Consider the following 13,509-nt stretch of genomic DNA (forward strand, 5'->3'; position numbering starts at 1 on the left):
AGAATAAAAGGGCAGACAGGGTAAACACAGAATAAATGGAAAAGAGTATCAATCAGGAACATAACAGCAAATAAAATCTAACAAATACAACAGAAACCACTATAAAACCATTTAAATGTCCAAAAATTGATTAAAAAAAACAAACAAACTGCACAATACCTTTAATGGGACAATTTATTTATCAAAAGCCTCGAAACATCTATCCATCTTAAAGTAAAAGCCCTGAGGAAAGAGTTTTACACATAACACCACTACAGACTCATGATGGCGGACACGTATCTCTCCAGGTCTTTACGCTTAACCCTTTATTTACTATGAGCCTGCACATTTGACACACACTTTTTAAATGAACGTAACTCGGTTACCGTTTTTGCTAAAGAGAAAAATGTTGTCGGAAAGAAGAGAAGACGAGCTTTATGGAGATATTTGGCACATCGTGGTAGCACAAAGCATTCAGAAGGTACTGCTGTCTAATAACACACGGAAAAATCAGCAGATTTCACCACGTGCCCTTCACATTACTGTAACTCCTCAACCATTTAGGGCTACACAGGAAATTCAAATGGTTCCTGGAAGATGAGAATCAATTATTTTTATTTAATTTTAAGTCCAGGCAGCCTGCATACTTGGGTGTAAAACTCTGTTCCTGAAGGGATCTCGAGAGAAAGCAGTCAGTTTCATAGCCAGGCGACTGTACTGCGTATTAAAGGAATTTATAGTTAATTGTAAGGAGCATGCATACATTTCTGTCCAAGTCTTTATAATCAAAGTACTGTGTTAGTATTTACTGTTTTCACCAAGGCTACAGATCAATGCCGGGACATTCATGAATACCACGGTGTTTACTGGCAGTGATTAATACAATATGGTCTCTGTCACCCTTATTGACACAAAAAAAATGTAAACTTTAGACCTTACATATTTTTGGCATGAAAAATATCCATGTATTGACTGATTCATTTTGAACTGGCTTCACTTAATCCATAACGTCTGAGTTAAATTCAAATCAGATTTAGACCAATTTCCTTCTGAATGCAAATTGCAGCATTCTGCTGCGCCCACAGATAAGATCTTATACATCACTGGAAAGAGTCCAGACCGTTTCTGAATGCTGGGCTGGATACACAAGAGTTCTTTCAAGCAAAATACACAGGACTGGAAATCTGTGGTCACATATTTGGCTGTCATCCCACTCTGTTTATCTCAATTTCAGTGTCTCTGCTTCAATCTTCCACTATCTGCATCTGGAACAAACTTATGGTTATTCAGTCTGCACTTGAGATGCGACACTGTTGCAACCCACGGGTGACTATGAACGAGGACGATCTCTGGGGCAACAAAACAAATATGCATGCCACAGCAAATTGAGATTTTTTTGACATTTCTAGTTAATATTTCTTTTTTTTCCATTTCATTTCATTTTACTAGCCCACAACTCCAAAAACTCCAAAATAGACAAAGAGATGGTGAGCAATCTAAAATTCAAACATATTGATTTGTTGCCCAACTGAGCTGACACTTCATCTCCTTTCAATACTTATTTTCACCTCTTAAAGGGTTATAGCATGAGCTGTCACACATGTCTTCATCTTTTGCTGCCACTTCAACTTTTACAGTTCTTCAACTGCAGGTTCAGGTCGAATTCCATTAAGTTCCTCATATATAGCAATTATGGCCACACGAGGGGTTAAAGCAGGCACTTCAGTTAATGAGCGATTAAATCTGATGGGCAGATTAATGCATAATACTGTCAAGCAAGTTAATTTTGCTTGCTCAGTAATAAGGAAGAAATGCCATACAGCCGGGGAGAGAAAAGACAACAGTGAGTGACACATTCACTCTCAGAGATGGAGAAAGAGGGAAGATTAGAGGACAGAACAGGAGCATGAGGTTATTTTCAAAGACTGCCCAGCAAGTCTGATTTCATAAACTTGAAGCTTACTTGCTGATTCATTTTAGAGTTTTTTTTTAATAGGATATTGAATCTAAATATGATGCGTTGCTGGAATTATGTTTGGGAAGCCTCCTGAAAAACAAACTGAAGTATACTAATTTTGTGTGATTCAAAGTTTGATGAACAGGCCGGTTTAGTACCTTTCAGTGCAGGCTAAACTGGTCAGTTTGCAGTAATGCACGGTGCTGGGCTGCTGCTGAGCAGGCTGAGCTGTTCATGGTCAGTGTTAAGTTATAGCAGGGGTAAAAAAAAAGTTATAGCAGGGGTAGCAGATGCCAGTTTAAATTTAAGCTGATGATGTGATCATATTCACAAGCCAAATTCTAGCTTTTATACAAACTTTATGCCGTCTAGTGTTGAAAATCATGATAGATCGTGAAACATCTGCTTATGTCCTGTCAAACCCACAAAGAGACTCAGCAGCAGTGCAGGTCAGCTAATCTCAGCTACACTCCATCTTAGGGTGCTAATTCAACCCCTAGACAACACACACACACACAAGATCTACAAAGCACTGACTTTTGAGTGACTCAACAAACTGCTGCTTTAACTTCTTTCAACTTTAGCTTCATCTTCAATTACGTGCTCATTTCACAACTACAAAACAGAGTTTAATGTAAGAAAAGTAGAAAAACGGGCTGATAAAAGTCCTTTCACCGCTCTAATCTAAACTTATTTCAAACTTAGTTGAAATTCAGGTTCAGCTTCAGTTCCATTAAGACCCACACATTTAACTATTTCATCTATATAAGAAACACAAAAAAAACAATCACGCAGGCTGATAGAAGTGCTTTCATAGCTACTTACAGCTTACACTTTAAATGCAGTAGTTAAGTCTGAGCTGCAGTGGTCCAGTGTCAGCTGTCACTACCATACAAATCCATTCAGAAGCTTCAAAGAACTAACTGTAAGGCATTTAAACTAGTTTATTTCTGCAATGAGGCAATCACACATTTCCTTTAGTTTAATTCAAGCAGTTATATAACAAGAGTCTAAAAATATAAAGGATGAAGGGACAAAGTTGGCACTGAACTTCAATACTTTGAAACCTTGCTCTGATGAGGATAAAGACAAACCCTTTTCTCCTTTAATAAAAATACACTCTGACGGTCAGTGTTTAATATGTAGGGCTGACACGGACCAGCTGAGATTCAATTCCCAGATGTAATCGTGCTGTAGCCCCCTGACACACAGAAGGAAAAGGAGGACAGTGTGTTTTCTTTGCCTCATATGAGTGAAAATTGATGAGCCTAACGGTAATTGTACAAAGGACAAAGAGTTGGCTGACTTCCCTAAAATGAGCCACCCAGGAAGTGGAAGCTGTTTTCGCTTTCCTAATTTGGATCAGCAGGGGGATGGGAAGTAAACAGTGTGGTTTTTATTTAATGAATGCTGACAGGAAATCAGACTTCAGGGGAACAAAGTGTTTCTTTCTGCCTTTACTTCGGCTCCACGCAGTCTGTGAGCTGTGGCGCACACTGAGCAGATCCTGGCAAGACAACGAAGGAGACGAGCCCGCGCAACGTCAGAGGAAGCAGAGGACGTCAGCAGCCTTACCTAGTTTGGGCAGAGAGTACTGGACTTTGAAGTAGTCCTGATAAAATCCGAGGAGCCTCTTGGTGATGTGGAGGGCGTAGTCCCCTGCTCCGCTCAAAATGGCATCTGGCCGGGCATAGAGACGGATCTGAAGACAAAGATGCAGAGAAGAAGAAGAAGAAGAAGAAATGGAATTAGGCTGATGTTAATAGAGATGGATCTAAAAACAGATACAGAGAAAGGAAATTGGAATTAGCATATGTTCAGCTCTACAGAGAATAAAATGGAATTAAACCACGTTTTTTTTTTTTTTTTCAAATCTATACAGAAAGGGAAATTAAATTTGGCAGATACAAACAGGAGAAGGCTGCATGTATATTAAACTCGTCAGGGGAAATAATACAATCAGGGGTGGTTTAAATTCAAATCTGCAGAGAGAAAAAAAATTATATTTGAGGGACGTTTTTATCAAAATCTGCAGAGAAACAAATGGAATCAGGTCTGCGTTCGGTGGGTCACATCTACAGAGAGAATCACTGATCGAGGTCGACTTCATGTTCTCCCCTCCTGACAGAGTAACGGGGTCGAGTTGACTGTGGTTCAAATATACAAGAAAAAAATTGATTTACAACTGTGAGCAAGAATATTGACAGTAGATGGAGAAAAAAGAAAAAAAACTGAAGTTAAAAGCTCTGCTTCAGGTGGATTTTAATATTTCTCACAGTCTAATGCTGCGTGGGCTCGCTATCGGACAGGAGTTGAAGCTGCAGCATCATTTATTTAAAAGGACTGTTCACCCCAAATCAAGTTTACATATTTATTTTCTGTTGACATGTAGTGCTGTTTGGCCACACAGACTGCTTTGCTATGAGTTGCCTAGTTCTGGAGATATCTAGTTGTGGAGTTGTCTCTTTTGAATGTAATGTAACTGAAGGGCTCTCACCTCAAAGCACCAAAAATCCATAAACCTTTTTGTGTTTATTTTAATATATGTTACTGTGCAAGAGTCTCAAATCACCCCACACTTTCTTTATTTTTTGCTTCCAAGGAGCCAGACACTCTTTTATTAAAGTGCTCTTGAGTAATAGTTGTCCAGGCTATCTGAAGGTCTTTGGCTGCTTTTTCACTCATTCTCAGCCCAGTCCTTGTACCCGACCATTTTCAGAGGAATGCGTTTAAATCATTCAAGTATGAAAAAAGCATATAACTAAAGAAATGAACCAGTGTTGTCAGTACACATAACAGACAACTTAGCAAAAAAACAAGTTTAAATTGTATTTTTAGACACTTTGTCTTTATTTTGCCTGTTGTAAAACACATTTTTTTCCCATTTCTTTAATTGAATCAACAACAACAACAAAAATGCCAAAGATAACACAGTTTGGCAGGCATAAAATTGTGTTTTTGCACCAACAAGGTGATTCCCAAAGAGCTACAGTACTAGCCAAAAACCTGGCATATCTTGGCTTGGTGTGCAAAGTGGGGAAAACTGGACAAGTAGAGGACAAAAGAAGAAGCAGGATCTGAAAGTCCTAAAAATAGGAAAAAATCCAGCAAAGACCTGAAACACAGACATGCATCTGGACCTTCAGCTGATCCATCTACTGTTAACTGAAGCATCATCAGAAATGGGGCAGCTGTGAAGGAGCTTAAGGAAGCAAAAGCATACCTGGATAGAAAAAAAAACACAATAACACCATCAGTCATTGATTGGCCTCCCCAAAGTCTGGACCTCAGCATTACTGAAGCAGTGTGGCATCATCTTGAGAGAGAACAGAACAAAAGGCAGAGACATCCAAAGGAGAGCTTTGAATGTCCTTCAAGAAGGATGGAGAACTGTTCCTGAACTGTCCCCCCAGACCCTGACTTGGAAAAGTGGAAGAAAATGGGATGGAAAGAAGAATTCATCTTACATGCATTATAGTATATTTAGTACATCAACCACTACAATTACCAATACCACCACAAAAAGCTTTTCTGCCACATGCTCCAATCAATAATCAATAGTACCGGGTCACACGATGGTTCTGCGCCTATCAGCACGCTCTGGTGGTTCAGCGGTCGGGCTGGTGACCTCACTGAAAGAGCTGCAGGAGCACATGCTGACAGCGCATGTGTGAGACGCTCAAACTCATCACTGTTGCTGGGATTGAAATGATCATCTGCTGTTTCAAAAGTGATTCTATTATTTGGTGCAGATGGCAGTTTGTACTTGAGAAGAGGTTCTTTTTTTGTGCCTCACAGTTACTGACAAGCTGTGGGTGAAAGCAAAATCACAGCTTTCTCACTGCAGAGCTGTGACAGCAGCTTCACCTCACCCCCTTTTTTTTAACCCCATTTAACAGTGCACAGCTTCACCAAGACACAATTAAAAAACACAATGCTAAATTTTGCACGGCTTCTATTGAAATACAAAGACATTTGAATTCATTCTGTATGTCTCCAACACGTTCATCTGGATATGAGTCAGAGCACCATTAAAGCAGGCCATGGGGCATCATCACGGTCAGATGGATTTGCCCAGTTTCACAATGTTTTGACTTCACTCATTTACAGACATCATTTACCTTCAGAGGTGGCAAAAGTACTGACATTCTGTACTTAAGTAGAAGTACAAGTACTTATGTTAAAAAATACTTTAGTAAAAGTCGAAGTACTGGTTCAACTTCTCTACTTAAGTAAAAGTAAAAAAGTACAGGCTCTGAAATGTACTCAAAGTAGGAAAGTAAAAGTAGTTCTTTGGAGGATGTTTCTACCTGCTATTTTTGTGTAAAACTAACCGAACCTCATTATATATTATTGTAATAATATAAAATAATATTACATGAGAATACAAATGTTATTCCAATCTAAATTTTAATCCTAATGAATGCACTCAGCTTGAATCTGTTATGTAGGACACAAACTGTTAAAGGGAATTTAAACACAGCTCTATTCTCTGTGTCCTCCATAGTAGAGGGTGACTGTGCCTCCACCTAAACACCAACATGAGGATACTCAGGGGTTACAGTGGGATTCAGAAGGTGGAGGAACCCTAAGATCAGCTGTAGTGGCTCTGCATGGGGAGAAGAATCACAGCTTTCTATTGTAGCTGCAGTAAATGATGTTGGTGTGCAGGCTGTGATCAGCTGACCTGCTGCTGCTGCTCTGAGGTTTACTGCTCTGTGTGGATGAAGTGAACTCACAAAGATGTAACCCAGTATTTCACAGCTCTCTGAGCTGATCTCCATCCCCTACACTGACAGCATACAGGCTGTAGAAATGTTGGATTCAGTGAATGAATCTCAGCATCAGCAGCTTTGATTCAAACTCATCTCTGCTGCACTGATGTAACCTGTAACTCTGACCATGAACACAAACACTGTGCTCCAGTCCAACACAGAGCTGTACTGTAAATACAGTACAACAAGCTAACCTAAACTGCAGCATTTTCATAGAATCTTTGAATTACACAACGTCAGCATACTTCAGTTTATTTTCCAGTCCTTACCTTTAATTCTAACCTCTCTTCTTCCTCTCCTGTCCTCTTTCTCCATCTCTGAGTGAACTTCTCTCTCTTTGCTGTCCCTGAAATACAGCAGCTCTTCTTTTAGCTAGCTGTGTAACAAACTGCACACACTTTGTGTGTTTGCTGATATTTGTTGAGCATTTAGAAACGTTGCATTTACCTGCCACACGTTACTCCCTTCGTGCTCGCTCCTCTTCAGTAGCGCTAGCTAAGCTGTTTATGTGCCGCAGCCCAACTTACGGACTCGGTCCGGCCCGCTGTGACCCCTGATTATAGCGCTATAAATGATACATTAATTGTATGGGTTTGCGTATTTAATCCCTTTGTACGAGATAAGCCCCGATGATGGAGGATACGCCAGTACGATTGTCTCTTATGTGTTATTATTCCTCCGTTTAGGGTCAGATCGTTTGATGTTTGACGGCGCACTGACCGGAAATAAAAACTTCTCTCTGACGTGTTAAAAAGTAACGAGTCTGTTTGAAAATGTAAGAAGTAGAAAGTACAGATACTTGTGTAAAAATGTAGGGAGTAAAAGTAAAAAGTAGTCAGAAAAATAAATACTTAAGTAAAGTACAGATACCTGAAAAATCTACTTAAGCTGCTGGATGTCAGTAGATTGAAATTGCAGTCAACTGAATTCTGTTCTCTTACCCTTTCTAATTCAGGTGCATAGTCCTAGCTACGGTGGCCGCTGTAGGACAAACCATTCTGGCAGCCCTTCATCCGTAGTGAGTGTAGGCTGTCCATATCTATTTACTCTAGAGGCTGTAAAAGGATTCCTCTACAAGTCGATGAAGTGAAGCTCACTTCTGTCCAAGAAGGTGGAGGTGAGATGTAAAAAACAACTGACTGTTCCTTCAATGTCAGCAGTTTGACATGACCACAAATGTTGATGTTGACATTGACAATAGACACAAATTTAGACTTTATCCTGAGAAGAATGAGCATTTAAAACCAAATTTAATTGAAACATCCAAACAACAAACGTGAACCTCGGGGTTCTGCCACTGGAAATTCTAAGATCATGCACCCATGAGGACCGTGAATGTGTGCAGGTTAATATTTTATGTAAAATAATCTGGTGGTCGTTGGACTCAGCGAGTGAAAGTTTCTGACCTGCTGGTAGCACCAGAGAAAACAGAAAATGATCCCAGCAAGATTTTCATTGTTATAGCACCACCTGAACGACCAGCCCACAGGCCGCCAGCTTCTGTGAAGCCAACCAAAAAAGGATAAAGATTTTAAAATAAAGACCTATTATGATTTTAATATTCCAGCCACCAGTAAACAAAAGTTCAGCTGCAGTGCAGAAGTTCATTGAGGTTGTTTAAACACACACGAGGAGTTTTTCTCTGACTGTGAAGGAAAACTGAAAACAGAAATTTCTATTTTCTAATCTTTGATGCTAACTTAGTATTTGTTGGTGTGGTATCAATCTGCCCTCTTGTGATTCTGACTCTTTAAACTGAAGTGAGTCTTTCAACCTCACAGACAGACAGACATCTGCTCCATCTGAGTCAATTTTCATTAAAAAAAAAAAAAAGAAAAAAAGCATGTGTCAGGTTTGCAAGAGAAAATTAGCTTCTGATGCTGCTTTATTCAGTAGACATCCAGTGATTGAGGTCAGCTGGTCTAATCTCACTGTGCAGCATACTCCTACAGTTCATACGCCTCATCAGCAGCAGCTACCATCACTTAATGATACAAAACACTCAATATCAAAATTATGACTCTGTGGGAGGTGCTAATGGAACCGTAACAAAGAATAGTCATCATGTCTAAAAAGGTAAACAGCAAAAAAATTATACAACCCTGATTCCAAAAATCATTGGGACATGGTGTAAAATACAAACAAAAACAAAATGCAATGATTTGCAAATGTCATAATCCCATATTTTATTCACAATCAAACATAGAAAACATATTTCTAAACTATTTCTTAGAAAATATTAGCTCAACACATCTTGAGAAAGTTGGGCTGGAGGCAACAAAAGGCTGGACTGAAAACAAAAAAGCTGGAGGAACATTTTTCAACTAATGAGGTTAACTGGCCACAGGTCAGTAACATGACTGGATACAAAAAAGAGCATCTTAGAGAAGAAGAGCTTAAAAAAATTAAGAAATAAAGATGGAAAAATGTTCACCAACCTGCAAAAAAACTGCATCTACAAACTGTAGAACGATTTAAGAATAATGTTCTTCAGTGTAAAACTGTGAAGATTTCTTATGATGATTTTATGTAGTGTCAATGATATTCAGAAAATCTGGAGAAATCTCTGTGCGTAAGGGACAAAGCTAAAAATCAATATTGGATGCCTGTGATCTTTGGGCCTTCAGATGGCACTGCATAAAAAACAGGTGTGTTTCTGTAAATCACTGCGTGGGCTCAGGAACACCTCCAGAAATCCCCATTTGTGAACACAGCTCACTGTGCCCTCCGCAAATACCGGTTAAAGCTCTGTCATGCAAAGAAGAAACCATATGTGAACATGATCCAGAAAGGCAATCAATCTTTAAACAGACCATCCGGCATGCACTAGCAGAATGCCTGGGTTTTATTGGCTTTCAGCTTTGCAAAGACTACAATAAATTCACTCTTATTTATTGCAGAGTTTCTGCAGCCACATTCTGTATAACATAATTTTTAGGAACTGCAATGGCTCGCCTACATCGACGCAAAAAAAAACAGGCTGTTGTTTTGATCATACACCCTGACCAATGGTAGCCTAGAGCAAATATGCACACTGCTAACCCAATCAAAAGTTAATCCAACATTTGAAAAAAAAAATAGCCGTGGATTCTGATTGGCAGACTACAGCCTGCCTACCAAGCTACACACTGCCCACACCTTTGTGTAAGCTCTGAGCTTTCCACTGCACAAAATTCCTTTTAGTTCTGCTTCTTGTGCATTTTTTGTACAATAAATGCAATCTTAAATTGCAGTGGTTATGAAAGACAGAGGACAAAGCCAGTCACCTTATTGCTGCTATCAAGCTGCAGAGAAATATCACTGCAGTACCAGCAGACTTCAGATCAGTTTCTTTGCTCACGCTGTGAGATTATTTTGTAAGTTTTGCTGATGATGTCTTGAATAGCTACCTCAGTCACATGGTCTTTGATGAATTTGTTGATGGATGCAATACCTTCTTTCGTAAATTCATTGCAGGAAAAGCAAAAGACAAATTTCCTTAAATCCTTTTCCCAGAGAGACAATTATATGGTCTCTGGGTTTAGGACCCAGAGTTTGTGATGTGTCTTATTATTTTTGTTCCTGGTTTGTTTCTTTACATTTATATTCCAAGGTTTTTAGTTCTTTTTTAGTTCATGGGTAATGTTTATATTATATTTCCTGAGTCCTGGTGTGTCCCTGTAATCTCTTGTCTCCTATGTTTTGTATTTAGTTTTACTTCCCTTGTCTCGTTTTCAGTGTCCAGTTTCAGCTGTGCTCTCTGCTGTGTCTTATCCCCCTGATTACCTCCACGTGTATATATAGTCGTAGTCTTCCTTTTTTCCTCGTTGTGTCCTTCTCAGTGTTTTTACATGTTGTTTCCTAGTTTCCCCCTAGTATTCCTGGCTCCTGTTCAGCCCAGTATATGTTTAGCATATTTGTGCTAACCAGCAATAAAGCTGCATTTAAGTTCTGTCCTGTTTCCTGAGTCCTGCATTGGGGTCTTTTCCTGCCTGCCACACAGCTTTCCATGACAATAACTAACTTAGTTCAACGAGAAACTGTAACGTTGAAATGGGACATCGACAGCTTACACAGACTCCTCTCTTACGGTATGAAATTACAATGTAGGATAGTGGTAAGATAATCTGAATTTTGTTGATTTTCATCCTCATATCAAAAGATAAGAAAAGTCTTCAAAGTGTTATCAAATTAAAATTTCAGTGGAAAAAAAAAAGATAAACAGATGCACAGTTCTGCAACAAAACAGCACTCAAAAAATAATATGTCATCACAGATAATCCTCACATGTGCTCCATAATGAGATTGTGATGATGCCTTCAGGAGCGCGCTATAAATCTCCAGCTTGTAAAGCACAGAGAAGAAAGCTTGGAATCAAACTGTTAAATAATGCCTTGAAGCTGATGGGAGGTGCTCTGACCTCAAACTGCTCTGTTCAAGTATATAAAATGTTCTTGAGAAGTAACATTTCTGTGACCTGAATACTGAAATGTTACGATGCGTCCATTTTACTTGCAGAGGTAATTTATCATTGCTATTAGTTTGAATTAACAGTTTGGATTCCTCCATCAGCTGACGCAGACCTCATCCAAATGACTGTGGCTGTGGTGAATGGCTGTGGATGGTTAATACCCTCTACACCACATTCTGGACACGCAGCTCAACACTTTCTCTAACATCTGTTTCAGCTCCGCTGCCACAAAATCTTTGCCACTTCATCGCACAATACCTGCATTCATGCCTCTTTCTTTCATTATGCATTAATTGCATAACGACAATTAAAAATTAATTTTGTATCTACTTTTTCCTGTGATAATGTACTGTGTGGGAAACCAGCACTCATTACGTGATGCATACTAGGCCCAAAAGCTGCATTAACTCACTGTGATCTTTTGATTTACAAGGACATTTTTTTAAAATAAGTTCCAAACAAGTTTCCTTACTTTGACCAGCTTTGAGAAACACACTGAAACGCTACAGAAAACCATCAGAAAGCCACAAAATGAATGAAATGTCCCCTAAAAACAAGCTGCCAGCTCTCCTCGCTTTGTTTGGGTGATGGATGGAGCAGTTAATCAGACTGATCCTCCAGACTAATTATACACAAACAATGTCAGCTGACAGACAGGGGTTACCATGGCGACAGGCGGCAGTGATATCACTGATCAATGCGCACGAATCAGCATGTGTGAATGGGAAAAAAAAAAGGACAAAGTGAGTGTGTGTGTGTGTGTGCGTGCAGTGAATGGTTTCACTGTCAGAGGGAGAAACCAGCTCACTGTCAGCTGAAGGACAGTAGAGACTGGCTATCAAACACAACTCACACACACACAAACACAGACACACACATGCACAGCAGCAGGTAAACACACACACACACAAAGATAAAATACACGTGTTATTTTCCCCATGAAGACACATACACACAAACATGATGTAATACTGCTGTATCACTGCTGTCCTACTACACACACATGCACACACACACACACACACACAGAGGCAAACATTACTGTCCCAGTAATGCCACTCTGCTCCCTCTCTGAGCTTCACTTCCACTCTAATAAATTCTGTTTTCACAAAGCTGTAAAAACATGTTGAATCCTGTTCAGTCAAAACGCTGCGAATCTGCGGCTACATGGTGTCACTGTGTTTGTGACGTATAAAAACTCCTGTAAACCTGCACAAACACCAATAAAAGCAGGTTAAAAATGAATGTTTGTAGTGTTAAGCCACCTTCTAGCGAAACCATAAGCAAGTTTTCCAGGTGAAGCATGCAAAGCGTTTACACGGCTGCCACTCTGCAGTGTGCTCTGAGCTGTAATTCAAACAGACGTCTCATCAAACTTTTTATTTTTAAGTTATTCGGTCCGCCGCTTTGATCTAAAATGAAATATCACAATCTACTCGACCATCTCAGTCAAGTGGCTTCTGTAGATTTAGGGAAGAATGGGTGCAGCAATGGGTGGATGTTAACAGCATCACTTCACTAAGAATCATGTCATCAGGTTCATGTCAGACAACTTCCTCTGTGACCTTGCATGTGAAACTGCAAAGCTGTGTGATGTTTCAGCAAAATCACTGATTTCCAATTTGATCGGCTGTATATTCTGATCAGTAGTGATGCTGCTAAAATTAGTAGTGCTATAGGTGAAATCTAAAGCACTCCATCTGCACTGATTTCCAACTACCATTGTGCAGCAGGCATCTAAATAATGGCTGACAGGGGTGGAGATGGTCGTAACACCTTGTAAAACTATAACCAAGATGACAACTGAACACATTTTCACTATCCTGCTCCCTTCTTTCCAGCATGGTGAGACAGTGGGTGAGAAAAGCATTACCACTATGAGGGAGAAATAAACAAAACTGCACTATTAACCTAGTGGACATGTTCAAACAGCCGAGGGGATTTTAGAGACTTAGAAGAAGCATTGAAGTATTGGTGAGTGTACAGTAACATGATCAAAATGCAGTTTTTGTGATGCAGTCTCATTTTTTAATTCTTTAATTCACTTATTGTTACAACTTACCCCAGTAATGGGGCAGGTTATAAATAGTGGGACTCCCTGTTTTGACATCAGTTAATAATTTCTGTGATTTAGTTGAACAGGTTAAAAAGTTTAGTACTTGCAGTAAACAAATAAGATTAATTTGTGTCAACATGTAAACATCCTAGCATAAATACTCTGAGCTGTAAATGCTGAAAGAAGACCATCCTTGGTCCCAACAGGTTCGTCTCACTTCTGCTAACTGGATTTGAACTTTTGACCATGTTTATGGTGTCGGTGCCTTTTGGAACATTTTTAATGACATTAA

The 13,509-nt window shown here is 39.4% G+C and overlaps 1 protein-coding gene across 1 annotated transcript in view; it reads right to left on the reverse strand.

Annotated features, from left to right (window-relative positions):
• Nucleotides 1-13,509, reverse strand: part of LOC115773465 (thyrotropin-releasing hormone-degrading ectoenzyme) — a 220,608-nt gene that overhangs the window by 144,001 nt on the left and 63,098 nt on the right. Inside the window, exon 4 of the mRNA XM_030720212.1 lies at nucleotides 3,512-3,638. Within this exon, the coding sequence (XP_030576072.1) occupies nucleotides 3,512-3,638 (127 nt within the window). The remainder of the gene's footprint in view (nucleotides 1-3,511; nucleotides 3,639-13,509) is intronic.

The sequence above is a fragment of the Archocentrus centrarchus genome, chromosome 23 (genome assembly GCF_007364275.1).
Source record: "Archocentrus centrarchus isolate MPI-CPG fArcCen1 chromosome 23, fArcCen1, whole genome shotgun sequence".
NCBI lineage: Eukaryota > Metazoa > Chordata > Actinopteri > Cichliformes > Cichlidae > Archocentrus > Archocentrus centrarchus.